The sequence below is a fragment of the Diachasma alloeum genome, unplaced genomic scaffold (assembly GCF_001412515.2).
Source record: "Diachasma alloeum isolate Michigan unplaced genomic scaffold, Dall2.0 Dall_scaffold_00180, whole genome shotgun sequence".
Lineage (NCBI taxonomy): Eukaryota > Metazoa > Arthropoda > Insecta > Hymenoptera > Braconidae > Diachasma > Diachasma alloeum.
In genome coordinates, this window is record NW_021680346.1 from 740,724 (window position 1) to 759,608 (window position 18,885).

General features: G+C 35.8%; 3 protein-coding genes across 3 annotated transcripts in view; 2 read left to right on the forward strand and 1 right to left on the reverse strand.

Moving 5' to 3' along the window:
- Positions 1-14: 14 nt before the first annotated feature.
- On the reverse strand, positions 15-5,110 carry LOC107045534 (putative ATPase N2B). The gene is made up of 7 exons (XM_015267841.2): positions 4,398-5,110; positions 3,828-4,205; positions 1,472-1,657; positions 992-1,405; positions 572-712; positions 373-492; positions 15-291 (listed from the first exon to the last, which is right to left on the reverse strand). Exons 2-7 carry the CDS (start codon positions 4,200-4,202, stop codon positions 169-171), a joined length of 1,359 nt encoding a protein of 452 aa, XP_015123327.1. The 5' UTR covers positions 4,203-4,205; positions 4,398-5,110; the 3' UTR covers positions 15-168.
- On the forward strand, positions 4,570-7,732 carry LOC107045543 (kxDL motif-containing protein CG10681). Its single transcript, XM_015267848.2, has 4 exons — positions 4,570-5,117; positions 5,282-5,481; positions 5,953-6,087; positions 7,366-7,732. The coding sequence occupies exons 1-4, from the start codon at positions 4,969-4,971 to the stop codon at positions 7,488-7,490; spliced, it is 609 nt and encodes a 202-aa protein (XP_015123334.1). The 5' UTR covers positions 4,570-4,968; the 3' UTR covers positions 7,491-7,732.
- Positions 7,733-14,002: 6,270 nt separating this feature from the next.
- LOC107044210 (protein CBFA2T2) overlaps positions 14,003-18,885 on the forward strand; it is a 31,242-nt gene continuing 26,359 nt past the window's right edge. Inside the window, exon 1 of the mRNA XM_015266014.1 lies at positions 14,003-14,303. The gene's annotated coding sequence lies outside the window, so the exon portion shown is untranslated. The remainder of the gene's footprint in view (positions 14,304-18,885) is intronic.

Sequence of the window (18,885 nt, forward strand, 5' to 3'; positions counted from 1 at the left end):
AAATAATGCTGAAGCTCGTTCCAATTGTTTATTACAGTCCTATGTACAAGAGAATTTATTACTTCCTAAACACAATAACAAATAAATACATAAATTAATATTAAATTACTCAGTTTGTTCGCTCAATTAATCTGAATTCAATATTTTCATTACTAAAGTTCAGTCATATTATCTGTGATGCTCCCATTGATCCCAGTAGTCTTTCGTTTGCATTTCTGCAAGTCTTGAGACTGTTCGATCGAATGCAAACAGTTCTTCCTCACCAGTGAAGAGGTTTGACCTGTGATTATCCTGAATAAAAACAATCACTCAATGGGTTTCAATGGATTTTATCATGACTCAGTGGACTTTATGTATCGACTCTTTACTTACTGAACCACCGGATATGGCTAGATCGTCCATCAGCATTCGTTTCTCATCTGTGTATTCAGCGTCTTCCTCGGGAACGAATAATTTGTTGTGGGGGGCAACTGCAGAGACAACAACTCTCACCTAAAAATTACAAGAGAAAAAAATATTTTTATTTTTTGGAGTTGGTTATTTAATTTAAAGAATGAGGAAATCGTCTTACTCTGTTATCGTAGAGAGTGTCAATCAGTGTAATGAACCTTCTGGCTTGCGATTTGAGCTTCAAATTTAATTGGGGGACATCTCTGATGATGATTGTGTGAAATGCCTGGGTGAGCTCTAGGTAATCACTGGCTCCGAGAGGCTAATGTAATACAAATAATTAATAATAAAATGAATTAACAAAATTCATGTTAAATTCATATATTTTTTTGTTAATTATTATTTCATATATAATTATATAAAATAATAATTATAAAAAATAATTATTTATTATTATTATTATTATTCTGTTTTAACAATAATTATTGAAATAATTATGTTATATTAATATTAACATAATTTTTAAAAAATATGTTAATTATCATTTCATATAATCATGCATGAAATAATAATGAGCATAATTTTTTTTGGACACACGTACCCTATCGCACAATTCCTCAAAAGTTGAATCCATCACTTGTCCGCAAGTTTTCTTGAAAGAAACATTTCTCCCTTTTATGGAAAGTACTTTAGGCCTCACAATATCATTCTCCATGGAACATAAGTACTTGAAAACTTTATCAACAGCATCATCAGCATCCTCACCCTTGATGAAGTAAGTCGTCTCTTTGCTGGAGCCTGCCCTCATCAGTCTGTAGTCAATCCCAGAGTCTAAAGACTCCACCACAGAGTGGTCCTTAAGTACTTGGATGAAGGGCACGAAATTCCCTCTCTGCAGTCCATTCTTGTATAAATCGTCGGGAGATCTGTTACTGGTGGCTATCACAGTAATTCCGTTATCGAAGAGGCAGGTGAATAATCGTTTGAGAATCATGGCATCGGCTACGTCGGTCACCTGAGAAAATAAAATGCCTCAGAATTATTATTAATAGTGATAATTAAATCGGTGGTGAATCTTTACCTGAAATTCGTCGAAACAGAGGAGCCATGCCCTCTGGGTTATCATATCAGCTACTGGGGGGATCGGATCAAATGGCTCAAGCTTCGTACTACTGTAGTCCCTTACCATTGTCTTCTTGACTTCGTGAATTTTATTGTGCACATCCAGCATGAAGGAATGAAAATGCACCCTTTGTTTGTTTTCAACCTAGAATATTAAAATATAAATTTGTTAGAGGTACACGCAGAAAAATGGTTCATTTGAATTAAATGAACTTTATTTGACGCAAATAAATCGTTTATCTGATTCTAATGGAGAATTTATTCGATTCAAATAAAGTTTATTTCATTCAAATACATTATTTTTCTGGGTGTATCGTACAACATGGCTTTTCAAATTTCCTATAATTTCACTGATGTGTCTACTAAGCTCATGTAAGGGTTCTTTAATGGAAGAGACAATCGGTCTGAAGGCGAAGAAAGTTCTCAAATAAGTCTTACTTGTGCCAAGAAAATAGTTTTTTGAAAATTATCAAAAAATATTTTTTTTGTGCCAAACATGCAGAGTGCGCTGGAATGAAAATTTTTTGTCGCAAAAATAGATTTAGTAGTTCAAAAAAAATTCCATTCTCTGTACACGCAAGAAATGTCATTTCTAGCACTACTCCTTCGTTATTCGATACTCCCATACGTATTTTGCTCCCGAAAAATCTTTGTTTTATGCGAAACAAGGGATAGTAGTTTTTCGTTTCGGCTGTCTAATAATCACAGACAAGAAATGAACCCTTAAATGAAACAATAATAATGATATGATAGCAATCTTGTAACTTGGGGATAAAATATTTGTTGATAAATTTTCCTCTATATGAGATATTTTCATCCTGAAAAGGCACCGTCTGGTGTGAATTATCCGCCCCTTGAGCCAAATATTTAGTTGCTGTCGAAAGCAGAGCAATTATTCATGTTTGAGACTTTCAAATTTGAAACAAACAAATTCTTTTTGGCAATTTTCAACTAGCGATTTTGTTGGCCCAAACAAGACTTGTTTGAACTCTCAGTGTAGCCATGTTACGTTTCTTATTCCTGATGATTAAAGGCATTTTAAGGCCTGGGTGTACTATCTTTCGAACGTTATCTCGATGTTTTTTTTTCATTTTTCGTCATCTGAAAGTGTCAATTAAGTCCTGCATCATGCAGAAGTTTTGAAAAATTATGAATGAGTCATTTTAAAAAAGTAGAAAAAATTGTCAATTGTTTCAAAGAGCATTTTTAATTTATATTCAGAATAAGTTGAATAACAAGAAATTGAAAACTGTATCTGATTTACGGTGACAAATGGCGGCCTGTCACCCAATACCATGCAGGGGGAAGACTGATTTCGTAATTTTTTTCCCACACTGCNTGCAGAAGTTTTGAAAAATTATGAATGAATAATAAAAAAAAAGTAGAAAAAATTCTCAATTGTTTGAAAGAGCATTTTTAATTTATATTCAGAATAAGTTGAATAACAAGAAATTGAAAACTGTATCTGATTTACGGTGACAAATGGCGGCCTGTCACCCAATACCATGCAGGGGGAAGACTGATTTCGTAATTTTTTTCCCACACTGCACAGAGACATTTATTACGGAAAAGGCTCTTTGAAAAAAGTTGGAATATTTTGGAGAATTTTTTAATCACACTTTTATCACATAAAAATGGCAGATGACTACATATCACTGTTTTGCAAATTGAGATTCCTAGCTGTCACTTTCCATGAGGAATTAGTGTTTTGTTATCCACCATGGAAAATGACAGCTAATAGATAATTTGCCACAGCGAATCAGATATTTGTAATTTCCACTTTCTTCAACTCACTCTGAATCTCAATTAAAAACGCTCTTTGAAAAAGTTCAGAATTTTTTCCATTCTTTTTCATCATTCTATCATGATTTTTGGGAATTTCTACATGATGTACCACTCAATTAACAATTTTGGATTACGAAAGATAAAAACAATCCAGATAACTTTCGAAAGATAGACAGCCGGACCTTAAGTCACGAAATTATACTTTGGAAACAGAGAGTTGCTGATCACATTAAAAAATAACAGAATGAAAATTTTAAAAGTTCTGTTTTTGCTAGTATTTCAATAAACAATTTCATCAAAAACAATAAGGAAATAGTGGTGACAAGGGGTAAAACCCAAGTGTCTGAATCCGTAAGGAACCGAAAGGTGTCCGGTAATGGAAAAGTTTAATTTAATTCTTTGTTTATTAGTCATTTAACCGCCCAGAATCCAGGCCAATTGTCCCTTCCATCAACACTTTAGCACCTATGCAGAATAATCGTGAACCACACAAAAATGTTTTGATTTTGTCAACAATAACTTCATTTTACCTGACAACAATCATAGAAAAGATCCATCAACATTGTTTTACCTCCCCCAACAGCACCATAGAGGTACAATCCCTTAGGAGGTTTTCTCCTCCTCTTTCCCTTTCCAATCCACTTGCTGAAGAAGCCTGGCTTCTCCGGTGTGTATTTATGCACATGTTCAAAGACAGTCTGAAGGTTCTGAGCAATTTTCATCTGATACTCATCCTCCAGGAGTTCCCCTCTGGAGATGCGACCCCTCAGCACCTCGATGGGGCCGCCCTTCGTCCTCGGTGGGGCCTCAACGAAGTCACGTGTAATGACTATTTGACAGGTTCGATGCAGCCACTGGTTAATGCTACTAGACACCGAGGGCACTTTCATCAAGTAGAAGGCCATTATCTGAACACAGAATAGAAAAATTGAGGGCTTTATTCATTCGTCAAAATTATTTCCACATTTTCCATCGGTTTTTCGTCTCGTCAAGTTAACCTCATACTCTCGACCCCTTCAATATGGGCTTGCCCATTTTCTAGCTAAACAAATGACGAGGAAAATGAGACAATGATGAGTAATAAATCGAGAATATTTTACCTGGATGACAATCGAGGATGTCCACTCGCAGATAATTTTCACTAAAGATTGAATTGTCTTGCAGTCAAGGTGATTTATTTTGGACCACTCGCGCGATTCGGCTGCAGATATAGACGTTTATGTAATGACCGTCCAATAATTGTCGACAATTTTTTTCAGTGACCGAGGCACACCGCTAATGACTCGATAATTATTTAATGTTACAGTCGTCATGTGACTGTGACTTTTCTCGCAATCTTTCAATTTTGTTTGCAGTGCGCGCCAAGTTTGGAGCTACACCGCATGGTGTGGCTGCATCTTCCGTTTGTGATGTAGTTTCCTTTTTTTTTCGATCAATGGCGGACGCTTAGGCCTGCGTGCGTGTATGTGTGTGCGTCATAGCATACGTGTGTGCGGGGTTAACCAAGAAAAACATTTCGGAGTGACGAAAATCGATAGAGCCCGTTGTGTTTTGATGGAGAAAACGTACGAAGGATGGAGATACGGTTGCAGCGATCTCAGAAGAGGCTGATCAAAGTGAAATGACGGAGGATTATCTCTGATTGTTGGAGATAATAAATAGCGAGGGAAAATGGCAGCAGCTCAGGGCACCCCGGAGTCCGATGCTGGAAGTTTTGAGTGCTTTCAGAACTACACAGCTCCTGAGGTTTTCATTCAGGGACTGGCGGGGATTGTTGACCAGCAGGATGTCGAGTCTATGATAAGAGCACAGAAGCAAATGTGAGTGATGCAACAAAACGATGAATTATCCATCAGCATTCAGCAACGAGTTGTTAAAACAAAATTCTAGATTTCGAGATTTTGAGAAGAAAAAATTACATTAGAAATAACTCTTGTCATTTTATTATTCCTCTGATGATGTTGATATCTGATGATTGTTGCAGGCTACAGAGGTTCGAGAAGACCAACGAAATGTTGACAAACTGCAATCAGCTGTCTGTGAACCGGTTAAAATCAGCTGGCATTGAATTCAAGAAGCACACAGCTCTCCTGGTAGAGATGAAGAAGGATTTGGATTACATTTTCAAAAAGATTCGAGTGGTCAGAAACAAACTCAATCAGCAGTATCCACAGGCAGTCAATGGTAATTATACTTTCATTTCACTGTTCCATTTTTGCAGTAGGGGAGGGTAGGGTAAAATGGACACTTTAGACTTTTTTAAAATTATTCATAACTCAGAAACAAATTAATCAATTGAGCTCAGTTTAGGCTCACCACAAGGGGAAAGAATTGTTCTTTGTATTGAAAGAGAAATTATTAAATTTTATCAACATTTCAACCCCTCATTAACATTTTTAAAAAAGTCAAAGGTGTCCATTTTACCCCAATCTACTCTAAAAAAAAATTTCTGGTTATTCATATTGAGAATAATCCTGGTTTTCCTCCTACCTCATCCAAATCCCATCCACTCATTTTCCTAGGACGTCACAAAGAAGTGGAAAGTTATGTAAAGATATTTTAATTCCCTCCTTTAATGGAAATGAATCGAATAATTCAATATTATCGTTATTATTAATTCTAATTGATTAATTTAGAACAATTGTCGTATTGCAGAAGCTGTAAGAAGTAGTTTAGCAGAGGAAGTACTAGTTGAGGACATTGATCAGGGACCTAAACCCCTCGAGCCAGAGATCGTTCCCCTACCAACAGCACCAGTCACTGATAATGACAGAGACGCTGATTCTGATGGTAATCAACAAGACATAAAATAAATCATTCAATCGATGTCGCCTTTCTGAATATTTATTATATCAATTTTATTATTAGTTCAATTGTTAAACTCATGATATTGTGAACATCCTCTGCTTGCTGATAGTTTTAAAGAATCTGCAGTTATATATTCAACCAATGAATGATTACAGACGCTTTTACATTGCTAATTGCTAATTATTTCGGTGAATTGATAATTTAGGAAGCTAAAATGCTCAATTAATAGAAATTCTCTGATATGAAAGGAAAGATAAATTTTTGAGGATCTGTCATAAATTGCTAGTGATTCGGTTGTTTAAATGTGTAAATGTATTTTTACATAAATTAAATATAATCCATTTAATGAAATTGTTATTCATCTCCGTAGTTTGTGTCGAGGGAGCAGGGCCATAGGAAATGCGGAGAAAACAATGAACTGCACTAGATTATTGTCAATTTGCAATGTTTCACTTATGATTTAAGCTTCCTGAGGCTTCTGGAAACCAAACAAGTGCAAAACAAATGAAATAATGAAGATATTTCGAGACTTACGTTAAAAAAATGCAAAAAATCTTGTTAATTACCTAAAAAATTGAGGACGTGGTCATTATTTTCTGAAATATTTCAAGTTGGGAACTCTGAACACATTAAATTTACAAAGCAGGAATTCGACAATGCAAATGGACAATAATCTAGGGCAGTTTATTGTTTTCTCCACATCTCTCATGGCCCCACCTCCTTGATAATCCATTTAATTTCGATCAAGAGTAATGGATAGGCTGTATTTTGTCTGTGGTGCTAATTCTTAAGCGAATACTCTTAGATGAATTTTAAAAAAATTCCTCTATGTTCATGAAAAATATGGATAATTAAACAAAAATAATTAACTGCTGAGCGAATGTTGACAATCGTATTACGCTCCATGTTTCAACAGCACTACATGTGTACATACCAATGTCAGAGTACATAATTTTCGTGAATTGCTCAAATAAAATATGTATCAAAATTCTATTTATCTAAATTCCAGCAAACTGATGAAAACGATTGGATACTTTGACACTGGTATAAGTCTATGAAGGTTGTATCACAATTGTGCACTCGTGGATGGAAATAAGAAAGAAGAGAAAAAATACAAATTTTCATTTTGTTTTTGTACACTCAGGGGCCTATTCTTTATTTCCTGTTGAATGCTACTGCCCTACATGAATCATTGCAATTCTTTTGACGCATGGATCCCATGTACGATGAAATAATTAGTTTAAAATTGTTGATGTACAGTTCCACTCGAGGAGTTTCAATTCGCGAAGCTGCGCAAACGACGAATTAAGAGTAACAACAGCTCGTCCACGGATAGCAACAACGAGAATAGTAATCTGGAGGAAACGTCGTCAGACACTGGTTAATGTTCTAAAAACTCTGACCCATAGCCTAATGAAAGAAAAAAAATGAAAAAAATGCGAAAATCCCAACAATTTTGAGAAGAAAGTAAATGAAAAATGAACTAACGACAATGTAAGTCTGAATTACGAGCCTATTTTTACCACGAGATCTCTAAGACAATAAGCGAAACTGTTTATGTAATACAATTGAAAAAAAATAATAGAAAATTCCGGCTTCTTTGAATGTCTAATAAAAAACCTCTTTCTACTCAATTAATCTGTTATTCATGGTCTCTTGAATCGATCGAAGTTTAGTAACGGCGAAAAAATTATTTTGATGAATATTTCATTTTTTTATTGACAAGTGGCAATTTTTATTGAAAACGTCTCCTCGAAACGTTTGACCTTTTAAAATTGAGAATTAAATTTTGGTTTTATCCAGTTGGATGGGCATGTCTGCACGACTCCATTTTCAGGAAATGTTTTCATGTGAAAATCAAAAATGTCATTTTAGGCGAAAAACGTTTTTTACATCAACTGCTCTATTTCAAAAAGAAATTTACACAGGAGTGCGACTCGATGATGCTAACTATTCCTCAACATTTTGGAACTTTACCACATTCTTCACTCATGTAATGGAATGTCAAAGCAATTGTTTTTTAGACAAGAAAAATAGAAAAACGTCAATACCTCGTAAACTTTGTAGGAATGGGTTTATCTATTTTGAAAGAACTGGATAGGAGATATCAAGACGAATATTTTGAAAAAAAACATTGAAATCGGATGAATAATTTTTGAGGGATTGAACAATAAGTTTTACATAAAAAATTGAATATCTTTGAAACTATTCATTCGACTTCGTCCGTCTGAAACCCCAGCCTGTAATATAGTAAAGTTAGAATGCTACTAAAAAAAATTTCAAGCGTTATCGTGTTCACGTTAATTTTATCAAAAAAAATAAAGAAGCGAATTAGCTAGGCATATTATCATAAAGAATATTTTGACACCAAAAAAGTTCATTTGATGCACTAGTCTTCGAGATATTGAGAAAAGAAAAAATTTTCGAAATCGCTGTATCTCAAAAACTACTAGTCTGATTGAGCTGGAATTTCGCCGAGACGTTCTCCCAAACAATACCAACTTACAGAATTACAGATTTTTATCTCTCACATTAGTCCATTTTCTAAAAATTTCTAAAAAAATTCTCAGAATTCTGCAGCCATTCTCCAAAAACTTCATATCTCAATGTTTCACGAAATTCTGAGTTATTCCTAAGCAAAATTAGAGAATCGAAAAATTCATTTCGGAAGCAAAAATAAAAGAGCCGAGAAAAACTCGAGTTTTAGGTGGACCAGACGGCGAAATTGCGAACAGCGTTACATATGCGCCACGTGTGTTCATGCGCCTGAAAATGCCAGTGAAGCGCAGTGGAGAGCGCGCACACACCCTTTTCGGTGTACATATACTCATTGAAAGACCGTAAAACGCGGCTGGAGGGAATAGAAGAGTAAGGGCGAGAGACGGGAGCCTTCGCGATGCCAGAGAACCAGCTGTGCCTCAGCTGTTTTCTATCCATCCACTTCTCTGCATCCTCTCTTACTTTCTTTCTAATCTCTCTTTTTCTCCTTCCGTATTTTTATTCCAACCCAAATCTGCAAGTTAAAGTATCCCAGCCCCCGAAATGTTCGTCGAGTAAATACTTACAAATTTCCTGGAACTGATTTTCTGATAGTTTATTTTTTAGGAAAATTCCTAACAGACGATTACAAATTCGTGGATTTTCGGCGGACAATGTAGTTTTTTTTTCTGTGGCAACACACGGAAGCAGCTGGCTTGTCGCCTTATCTCTGTCACCTGTTCCTCCACTCGATACTTTCGCTTTTTTGTTGGTAATCGCGTTGTATATAGTACACATATCGAGATGACAGGAGAATCGCTAGACTTCCGTGTGCGCTGAGACGACTACTCATTGTTGCAAGTTGTCCAAAATTAACAACGTTTCGATTTCAAATGATCCGAATTAATGCTTTAAAACTTTTATGACAAGTGGACAATTTTATTTATTTTTTTTAAAACGCAATTCTCTGTTTTTAATTCTCTTTCACAATTCTGATTTAATGGATTTTACTGATGATCCTTTCAGTAATTATGAAAAGCACTTTTTTCTTTTAAATTGCATTAAAAATGGGCTGTGACAAAATTAAATTTTTTATTATAAACGCAATTCCCTTTTTTCAATTCTGATTTCACAATTCTGATTTAAGGATATCCAAGTACTTTGGCTATTTTTTCTCCACTGAAATGCTTTTCTACTTTTGTAGTCGAGCCTCACAGCTTTCATTTGAACCCCATTTGACCCTAAGTTTCCGGACATTTTACAAAGATTTTATTATTTAATCTTTGCAGGTCTGAATTTGAATCTTGATATTGAACTGTTAGAAAACATTATAAAAATCTGAAGAAATTTTAGAAAGTTTAATTTTGAAGGAAGATTGAGGAAATAATTAAAAAGTTGCAATTTTTGAAAATTATAAGCCTTTTCTATAAATAATTTATAAACAATCAATTTTCTACCATAAAAATCATTTGTTCGGAATCGCAACAAATTTATTCATATTCAGAATTTTACCATAAATCGATTTCATGCCTAAAAAAGAAGGTTTCCGAAAGTTTAACACAATTTCAATTATTTATTTATAAACAAGGAATGTTTAAAAAATAATAATTCTGTGCAAAATGAAATTTGAATATTCATGATTTTTCTCAAACTTTTCTCACGCAATTTTATTGACAAATTCGATGATTGAAAATAGTTGAATCTATAGTGTGGTCTGTACCAAACTGTAAAAGATACTTGGATATCCTTAATTGATTTTACTGATGAGTCTTTCAGTAATCACGAAAAAAAAATATTTTTACAAAATGAATTTTTTTATTATAAACGCAATTCCCTTTTTCCAATTCTCACATCACTATTCTAATTTATAATTGATTTTACTGGCGATTCTTTTAATAATTATGAAAAAAACTATTTGTTCATTTAAATTGCATTAAAAATGGGCCGTGACAAAATGAAATGGGCCCCTGCAAGCAAAAATTACCTGGGAAAATGACTAGGAGGGAGAGAAATATTATATTTTTCCACGCAGTAATAAAAATGTGCGGTGCACGGGGAATTCCTTCATCTCATGGGATCACGGTGCTATTGGCATCTCTGGGCATCTCTCTGGTGCTGACGTGCCTCCAAGGCTCTCTCTGCGAGCTTTATATACTCGGTGAATCCCGATCGCGAGGATTCAATCTGCGTCACTTGCAAAGGTCGTTGCAATTTTAAGCTACTGTGAAAATTACACCAATTGTTGAGGAAAATCGATTTATGATTGTCAACATCGTCTTGACATAAGTTAAATGATATATTTTCATCTATTGTTGATTTTTTTTCACACAGACAAACCTAAACTTAAATTACGATTCACTAATCGTATTTTACGATTGAGAAACTGTAAATTATTTTACGATTTATTGTGCGTAATTTACAAAATAAAACACATCATATTTTACGCTTGAAGTAACTTTTTTTTCATTGTCCTTAATTAAGGATATCCAAGTACTTTGGCTATTTTTTCTCCAGTGAAATGCTGTTCTACTTTTGCAGTCGAACATCAGAGCTTTCATTTGAGCCCCATTTGACCCCAAGTTTCCGGACATTTTACAATGATTTTATTATTTAAACTTTGCAGGTCTGAATTTGAATCTCGATATTTAACCGTTAGAAAACATTTTAAAAATCTGAAAAAAGAATTAGAAAGTTTACTTTTGGAGGAAGATTGGTGAAATAACTAAAAAATTGCATTTTTTGAAAATTACGAGCATTTTCTATAAATAATTTATAAACAATCAATTTTCCACCATAAAAATCATGTGTTCGGAATCGTAACAAATTTATTCATATTCAGCATTTTACCAAAAATCGATTTCATGCCTAAAAAAATGAGGTTTCCGAAAGATTAAACAATTTCAATGATTTATTCATAAACAACGAATGTTTAAAAAAATAATGTTTTCCCTCGTCCTTCGGCGAATGCGGTACGGGTGGTTGGGGGGTGGGAAGGGAACAAATCGTAAAGACCCGAAAGGGTATACGAGAAGAAAAAAAAAAAAAAAGATAAATAAACGTAAATATAGGGGAAGAATAATCGTAATTTGCAAATACTAAAAGCACTGTTTTTTTAAATTACGTAAGCGAAATTGTAAATTACATTTATGTAACCGTAATTTACGTTTTGGTTGTTCTGTGTTTAATTTTCTAATGAATATGTTGCTTCACATTCTAAATGTTGTTATGTTCAACGTGAGAATAGCAATAGATTCGTTGAAAGACATAACACAAAAATCTTGAAATATCCAAAAATCTCGTCGGATGACTTCAATGGTACCGGTTATAACTCGTAAATTACAAGCGACCGCACACCCGACACCGCAAAATATAATCGATCTCTTCATCGTGCAATTGACGTCCGATATAATTCTGACCGTTCTACATATACGCCCTCGAGGTATTTACACGCGGAGCGAAAGAATTGGAGTGCAAATGCATATGCGAGAGTCATTTATCCATTTATTTACCTATTTTCATTTTTATCATTATCACTTTTCGTTTGGAATAATCACCGAGAGATTTCAATTAATGTTTCATTGAATGTTTTTTCCACTCAAGTTTTTTTTTTGTTTTGTTGCTGTAGAGGTGATGATGCGGGTCTCCAATGTAAATCGACGAATTATTTGTGCAGGTGGAGAACAGATAAATGTTTTTGAGGTATTCGAGGGTTTAAATTTATTTTCGGCCCCATTATTTTGAGAAATGGAGGATTGATTCGGAAAAATTCGAAAGTGTTTTCGGATGGATTAGATGTTATTCGTACAGTGGAATCGGGGAATGGTAAAAGTCCATTTCTTTAAGTGTTATTCGTGTCAATTGAGTAATCCGTTGGAATAAAATGATTTTAACAAAATAAATTCCCGGACATTTCCCAAGAGTACCTTTGTCGTTATACAGAATGGAAAGGACAGATGCGCGTGAACGTGCCTATTACGCCTATACACGTATTATTAGCACTTTGTCATGAACCTGTCAACCACATGTACCTACACCTCTTGAATCACGCGGATGTGTGAATTCGATTTCGCTATTTCATTTTTTATTTCATCCCTTTTTATTTCTTTTTGCTTTTTCTTATTTTTTTTTTTCATTCACTTATTGAACTCTGGTGAGACATCAATTAGAGTAGTTTGTGAATTTAATTTGTAGTTGCGGTGAAGGTGACAAGGTGACGGGATGGTGGGGCTGAAAGGAGAGGGGGCGCGTGAGAACGAAGCTATTTCTCAGCTTCATCGGCAGAGCCTTTCTTCACGGAAATATATTGACGCGTCAGAAGCACACAGAGCCGTTTACAATGTCCCAGTACATATATTCGGATTTGGCTATGTACTCTATGTACATAGTGATTTTCTCATGTGTCGCTGGGATTTCAAAACGGAAATGACGATTAGAATAATTCAGTAGTGAAGTGGTAAACCGGTATAAGTCGATTTTGACTATTGCCCAGTTTTCAATGAATATCTCAAAATCTAAGGGAAGTTGCAAAATTTTTGTCATAACCTTTTTTGTAGAGCGAACTGAGAACCACAAAAAAGGAAATTACAATAATTTCGCTATTTCCCTTAGATTCCGAGATATTCATTGAAACCTGGTCGACAGTCAAAATCGACTTGTATCGTTTTACCACTTCGCTACTGATTTACGTATTTCCTTGATATATTGATGATCAGCGGCATGTTGAGCACGATTCCTGATGTGAAACACGAATGTTTGATTAGAAGTTATTGTTCCTTTTCAAAATAATAATTTAGAAACTCGGAATAAGTTGGTTTATCAATAGGGGCCTGCGAAATTAAAATTTTTGTTTCCATAAACATTGCGTTGAATTTTGTTCTGTTTTGTCTACATATCCCTCCGAAAAATAGTCGTAAAACACACGGTGCAATACATGTAAAAACATGAATATTTTACCAAGTTTTAGGACCGATGCGTTTAATTTTTTCGTGAACTGCAACGAGTGCCCATTCGCTTTCAAATTCAATTGGCGTGCAATTAAGTTCTAGTCATGGATGCATATATTTCCACGACTAGTTAATTTAATAATTTAGAGGTGGTTGGGGTGAAATAAAATGCCAAGAACTCCCCAAAAATTTATTTAGTAATTTAAAAAATTTTTACTTTTCTTTAGTCAATTTTGAAATTATGTTTATTGGCATTTGGCTTTTCCCTAGAGACCCGATTTAATTTTAGTAATGAGAAGAATGAAAAATCATGAATGATACATCACGTACACACGGGGTATCCGAAGGGAAAAAATAGAAACCAACCGGGGGAGGGGGCGTGAGAAGCTCTCTACCCCCCTGGCGGGACGTGCGCCGTCGAGGCAGACACACACCGTCTTCCCTCGAATTCAGTTTATTCAGTCGGCCGCCGGCTGTCGTTCACACCACATGTATTATTTACCTCCCGTGCAACTGATGAAATTAGATCGACGTAAAAATTTTCTGACACAATTCATCGATCAAACATTGATAATTTAGCCATTCAGTGGTAACAATTCTGGTCGCAGGGGAGTGAAAACGCGGAGTAGATAAACGGTGGATTATTTAAACAATGGAATAGTGAGGAATGTGTGATGAATTTTGACAGGTGTGCGGAAACGCATTATTGTCGAATGTCGTACGCGTAAATTATTTAGTACTCGACGACTTTTGAGGAATTCATCGAAGTGAATAACAGTAAGTCATATAAATTTATTATTTTTTAAAAGACAATAGCGATATATTTTCGTCAAAGGGCACGAAATATTTTTACATTTTCACGTTTGTTGTGTTTTCCTCGTTCATTATTATTCATTCATTATAATATCATCAAATTTTATTGTCAACTTGACGAGTATTTTAATACAATGATGTTCCCCAACGTAATTAGTGTCTATCAACATTTTTACAATTCATTGTTTAGAAAAACAGGTTTTTTCGGTTTTTAATTTGTTCATTTGTAAAGGTTTAAACTATTGGAATAATAAAGAGGCCCCTGAGGTATTCGCTGGAAGACGAAACGTTGGGCCATCGCAAAGAATTCTTTAACTTCAACTTCATTTCGTTAGCGAAGCGGTAAAACGGTTCAAGTAGATTAAGCCCTTAGCCGAGTTTTCGAGGGATATCTCTGAATCTAAGGGAGATAACAAAATTTGTATAATAACCTTTTTTGTAGCTCTCAATTTGCTCTACAAAAAAGGTCATGATAAAAATTTCGCTATCTCCTTTAGATTTCGAGATATTCATTGAAAACTGGCCTGTTTGACCGCTTCCACTGATTTCTACTTATCAACCAATTTTTTTTATTGATAACTATTAACCCTTCCATTGGGTTATTTACATGATTATTATTTACATCCGATTATTACACACATTTGAGCCCAGAATTACAAAATGTTGCACTATTGGGGGCTTTCAAATTCGAATTAGGTTTTTTTTTACAAATTTGTGAATAATTTTCACATAGTTTAGTTTCATCTCAGCTAAAAATGCGGTTTTGCGTAGGTTCTGGGACCCCTAATCTTCATTATAACTCATTGACCATCGTGTCTCAACCATTTAAGATACCAACCTGTCCTCACCTGATTTCTCAAAAAATTCCAACGGCCAAAAAACATATTCGAACAATTATTGAAGAGTGTCAGAGACTAAATGAGAGGGGATAAGCAAAACGTAGGTGTGCACGTGACAGGCCTGAACATTGAGCCGTCATGGGCTCTATACTCAGTGCGTCGTGGTCCCGCACAGCGCATTCATTCCAAAATAACATACCCGGAGAAACCTGTCACTTCCGGTGAATTCCAGGATTTCAACGTGACAATACGCGAATCGATCCGGCAGTTGTAATTTTGGATCTCGTAATAGAAATTTTAATGCGTTGACACGTCGAATCTCTTGCCCGACGGATGAATGGGGGTGGGGATTACGGTGGGATACCGAGAAAATGAGACGAGAGAGGGGCGAGGGCTGTCCCGAGGGTATATACTCAAAGTTTTCTTGAGTAAGAAGAAGCTCGGGGAGGGGTTTGAAAAGGAATTGAGGGGCTACCACTGCAACCAGGAAAACCGTCAGCTGCATACTTTCGCACGATATTCCCTCCAATAATCGCCGGCCTCAAACTCGTCAATCTCCATTTCTTCGGAATGTACACAGACGCTACATTCACTTCGTTTCAATACCAGCAATTTTATTCCGTATTGATTGCATATTTATAATACAATCGATTTAATCAATTAATTTGTCGTTAGCAGGATTGCACTATCAAGGCATTCAGTTTTCACTGAATATCTCGAAATCTGGGGGAGATGGCAAAATTTTTGTCATGACCTTTTTTGTGGAGCGAACTGAGGGCTGTAAAAAAGGTCATTACGAAAATTTCGGTATCTCCCTTAAGTTCGGAGTTATTCCTCGAAAACTTGAACCGATTTACCGATTCGCGATTGAATTATTGATTGATAGGTTTTTTTCTTCAATTAGGTGATTTAGGCATCGCGAAGAGAGCTGCGAAGTGAAGGGATACGTGTTACGTCCGCGGAAATATATAAATATGTAGATATATATATATATATAATATCGATTAACTGTTGGCAACAGAAGAGAAGCGGCAGAAGGGCCTCTGGCATTGGCTTCTCTGTATTATTAATCTTTCCCTCTCACGCGGGACTCTAAAATACCCCCTGGCTGTTCAAGGGGTGCACGTATATACGATTTGAACTTGCCATATATGCGTCCGTCGAGTCAGTCAGGTGTTGCGGGCAGTTTCCCCACGTTCAAAGAGCATCAAGAGTTCTGCCGGAGACTCGACCTCTTTCCCTCGAAACCCCCCGCCCTCCAGTGCTCATCTCCTACTTACGAGTTGTCTTTTTCTTCTCCACTTCTTTTGATGACCTGTTCCTGTTGAATATCCAGACCAGAATAAAAAGTTCTGCCAACTTGAAAATGAATTTTTCCGTGTCGTTTATCGAGATGGAGAATTTAATTCGGAACTTGATGCAAAGTTTTTCTCGCGTTTCAGGGCACATTTTTGGCATATAATCCAATTAGTTTTGGAAACTTTGCGCTGGGAACAGTGGATATGACATTGACGCGAGACACGTGGAAATTAAACGTACATAAACTGTCAATAGCAGAGAGACCTGGGTTAACTCGACTGACATTCCACTAATTTTCGTGATTAAAAGCTCATTTAAATTCCGATGATTATGAGCATTTGATTAATCAAATTGCATTTCCATTTGGACCACTCCAGTTGTTTGAATTGAGGAGTTCAATTTCATAATGTAAATAGAATTCTTAAAACGTTGATTATTTGGTAAAAATTATGTAACAGATGTGTTATTCCGTCATTGATTCCTCCCAAATTTTTTTCCGAATTTTCCAATTTTTTGTATTAGGATAGCAAAATATTCCTGTAAGGGATCAATCGAATTTCATGCATTTTTTCCTTAATACAGACTTTAATAAGCTTTACCAATTAAAATTTGCCGTTTCACAAATTCGGAAAAATTGACATTCTTAGCGAATTTCTAATGAAATTAGCGACAATAACTCATTCATAAAAAAATGCAATCGTCCATTCGCTTTTTCAAATAAAAATAAGTATTAGAATTAAAAAGAATAAATATATGTATATCCTTATAATATATATGTATATATGCATAAAAAAAATAGAAGAAAACCAAATAACAATTTCAAAGAATACTTGCTAATTTATTAGCACCAATTGCTCTCCTCATTAAAAAAAGCCATTGTCCACTCGTTTTTTCCACAAAACTCAATTACACCCCCGTTGATCCCTCGATCATTAAAAATCCCTCCCCCAAATAACGAAAATACTGTTATTCGCTCGACTCACAAGATCAAAGTGCCCCCTGACACTTAATTTTCCCTGTCACATCCCTTCATTCGTTTGTATCGCTGTACCCTCCCGCTGGACAAGATAGACACGTCGAATGTTCGGCGAAAGACGTTTTTAACCATAACCCCAGTGTAACATGTATATCTGTACGTTACGTCCGAGGCATACAACGACGAGGCTGTGCGTGACATTTTTGTAATGAAAACCGCGGCAAGCGTTAGTCTCATGGGCACAAGTCGCGGTGTACGGTAGACATCTGGCCTGTCTCTCCACTGGTCGTTCTAATATTGGAAATTTCACTAGTGCCACTGTGCGCGCACGCACACTAGGAGCCTTTTTCGTGCATGTGCGCTATGTGACATCGCGCCTGTATGCGATCACCAGCTCCAAACGTACACCATGTGCGGGACATATGTATAAACATAAGCCTCTTCCATTCCTCTGTTCTGCTCCATGCGCCCCCCGCTTTATTTTTTTTTTCGTGCAAACGATATATCGATCCGCGATTATTATTCGTCCTTTGTCAATTTTTTTTTCTTCCCTTCCCCCCTCGGGTTTCTTTTGCTCGCCCTTTTCCCGCTGACGTCTGGGGGGTTTCTCACGGATCTGTCTATCGACTGTCGAATCTCATTCCGGGGAGGAAGACACGAACGCTCTACTTACCTCTCCGCGGGAGGGGATAACACCTGTAAGTAGTCGGACGCCGGGGCTGACTGTCCCACGAGTTTCACTACTGCAGGGTTTTACACCGGAGGCTTTATTATTGTAGGGAGGAAAATTATTTAAATGAGGGGGGGAGTACTTGGATCGGTGGGATTTAGTGAGTTTAGGGGCTGGGGAAGTGGGTGGAAGCGAATTCGAGAATTTTTTAGGAAATTTAGTTGCGATGTGAAATTCATTTTTTACGATTTAACGTGATAATTTTTAAAAAATAGTGAAAACGCTTCGGTGGGATTGAGTGATTTTAGGGACTGGGGAAGTGGGTGGAAACGAATTCGAGAATTTTTTAGGAAATTTGGTTGCGACGTGAAATTCATTTTTTACGATTTAACGTGATAATTTTTAAAAAATGGTGAAAACGCTTCGGTGGGATTTAGTGATTTTAGGGACTGGGGAAGTGGGTGGAAACGAATTCAAGAATTTTTTAGGAAATTTGGTTGCGATGTGAAATTTATTTTTTACGATTTAACATAGTAATTTTTAAAAGTGCAAACGCTTTATTTTTTTTTCTTCATTTTTACTAGTGAACGAGAAATTACTCAAATCGTAGAAATTTTCATTACTTAATTCAATTCAAAATTCATTAGTCGGGTCTAATGAAGTCAAAAAAATTATTGCAAATTAATTGATGTTCAATAAACTCTCTGCAGGGTTTAACACCAGATGCTTTATTATTGTAGGGAGGAAAATTATTTAAATGAG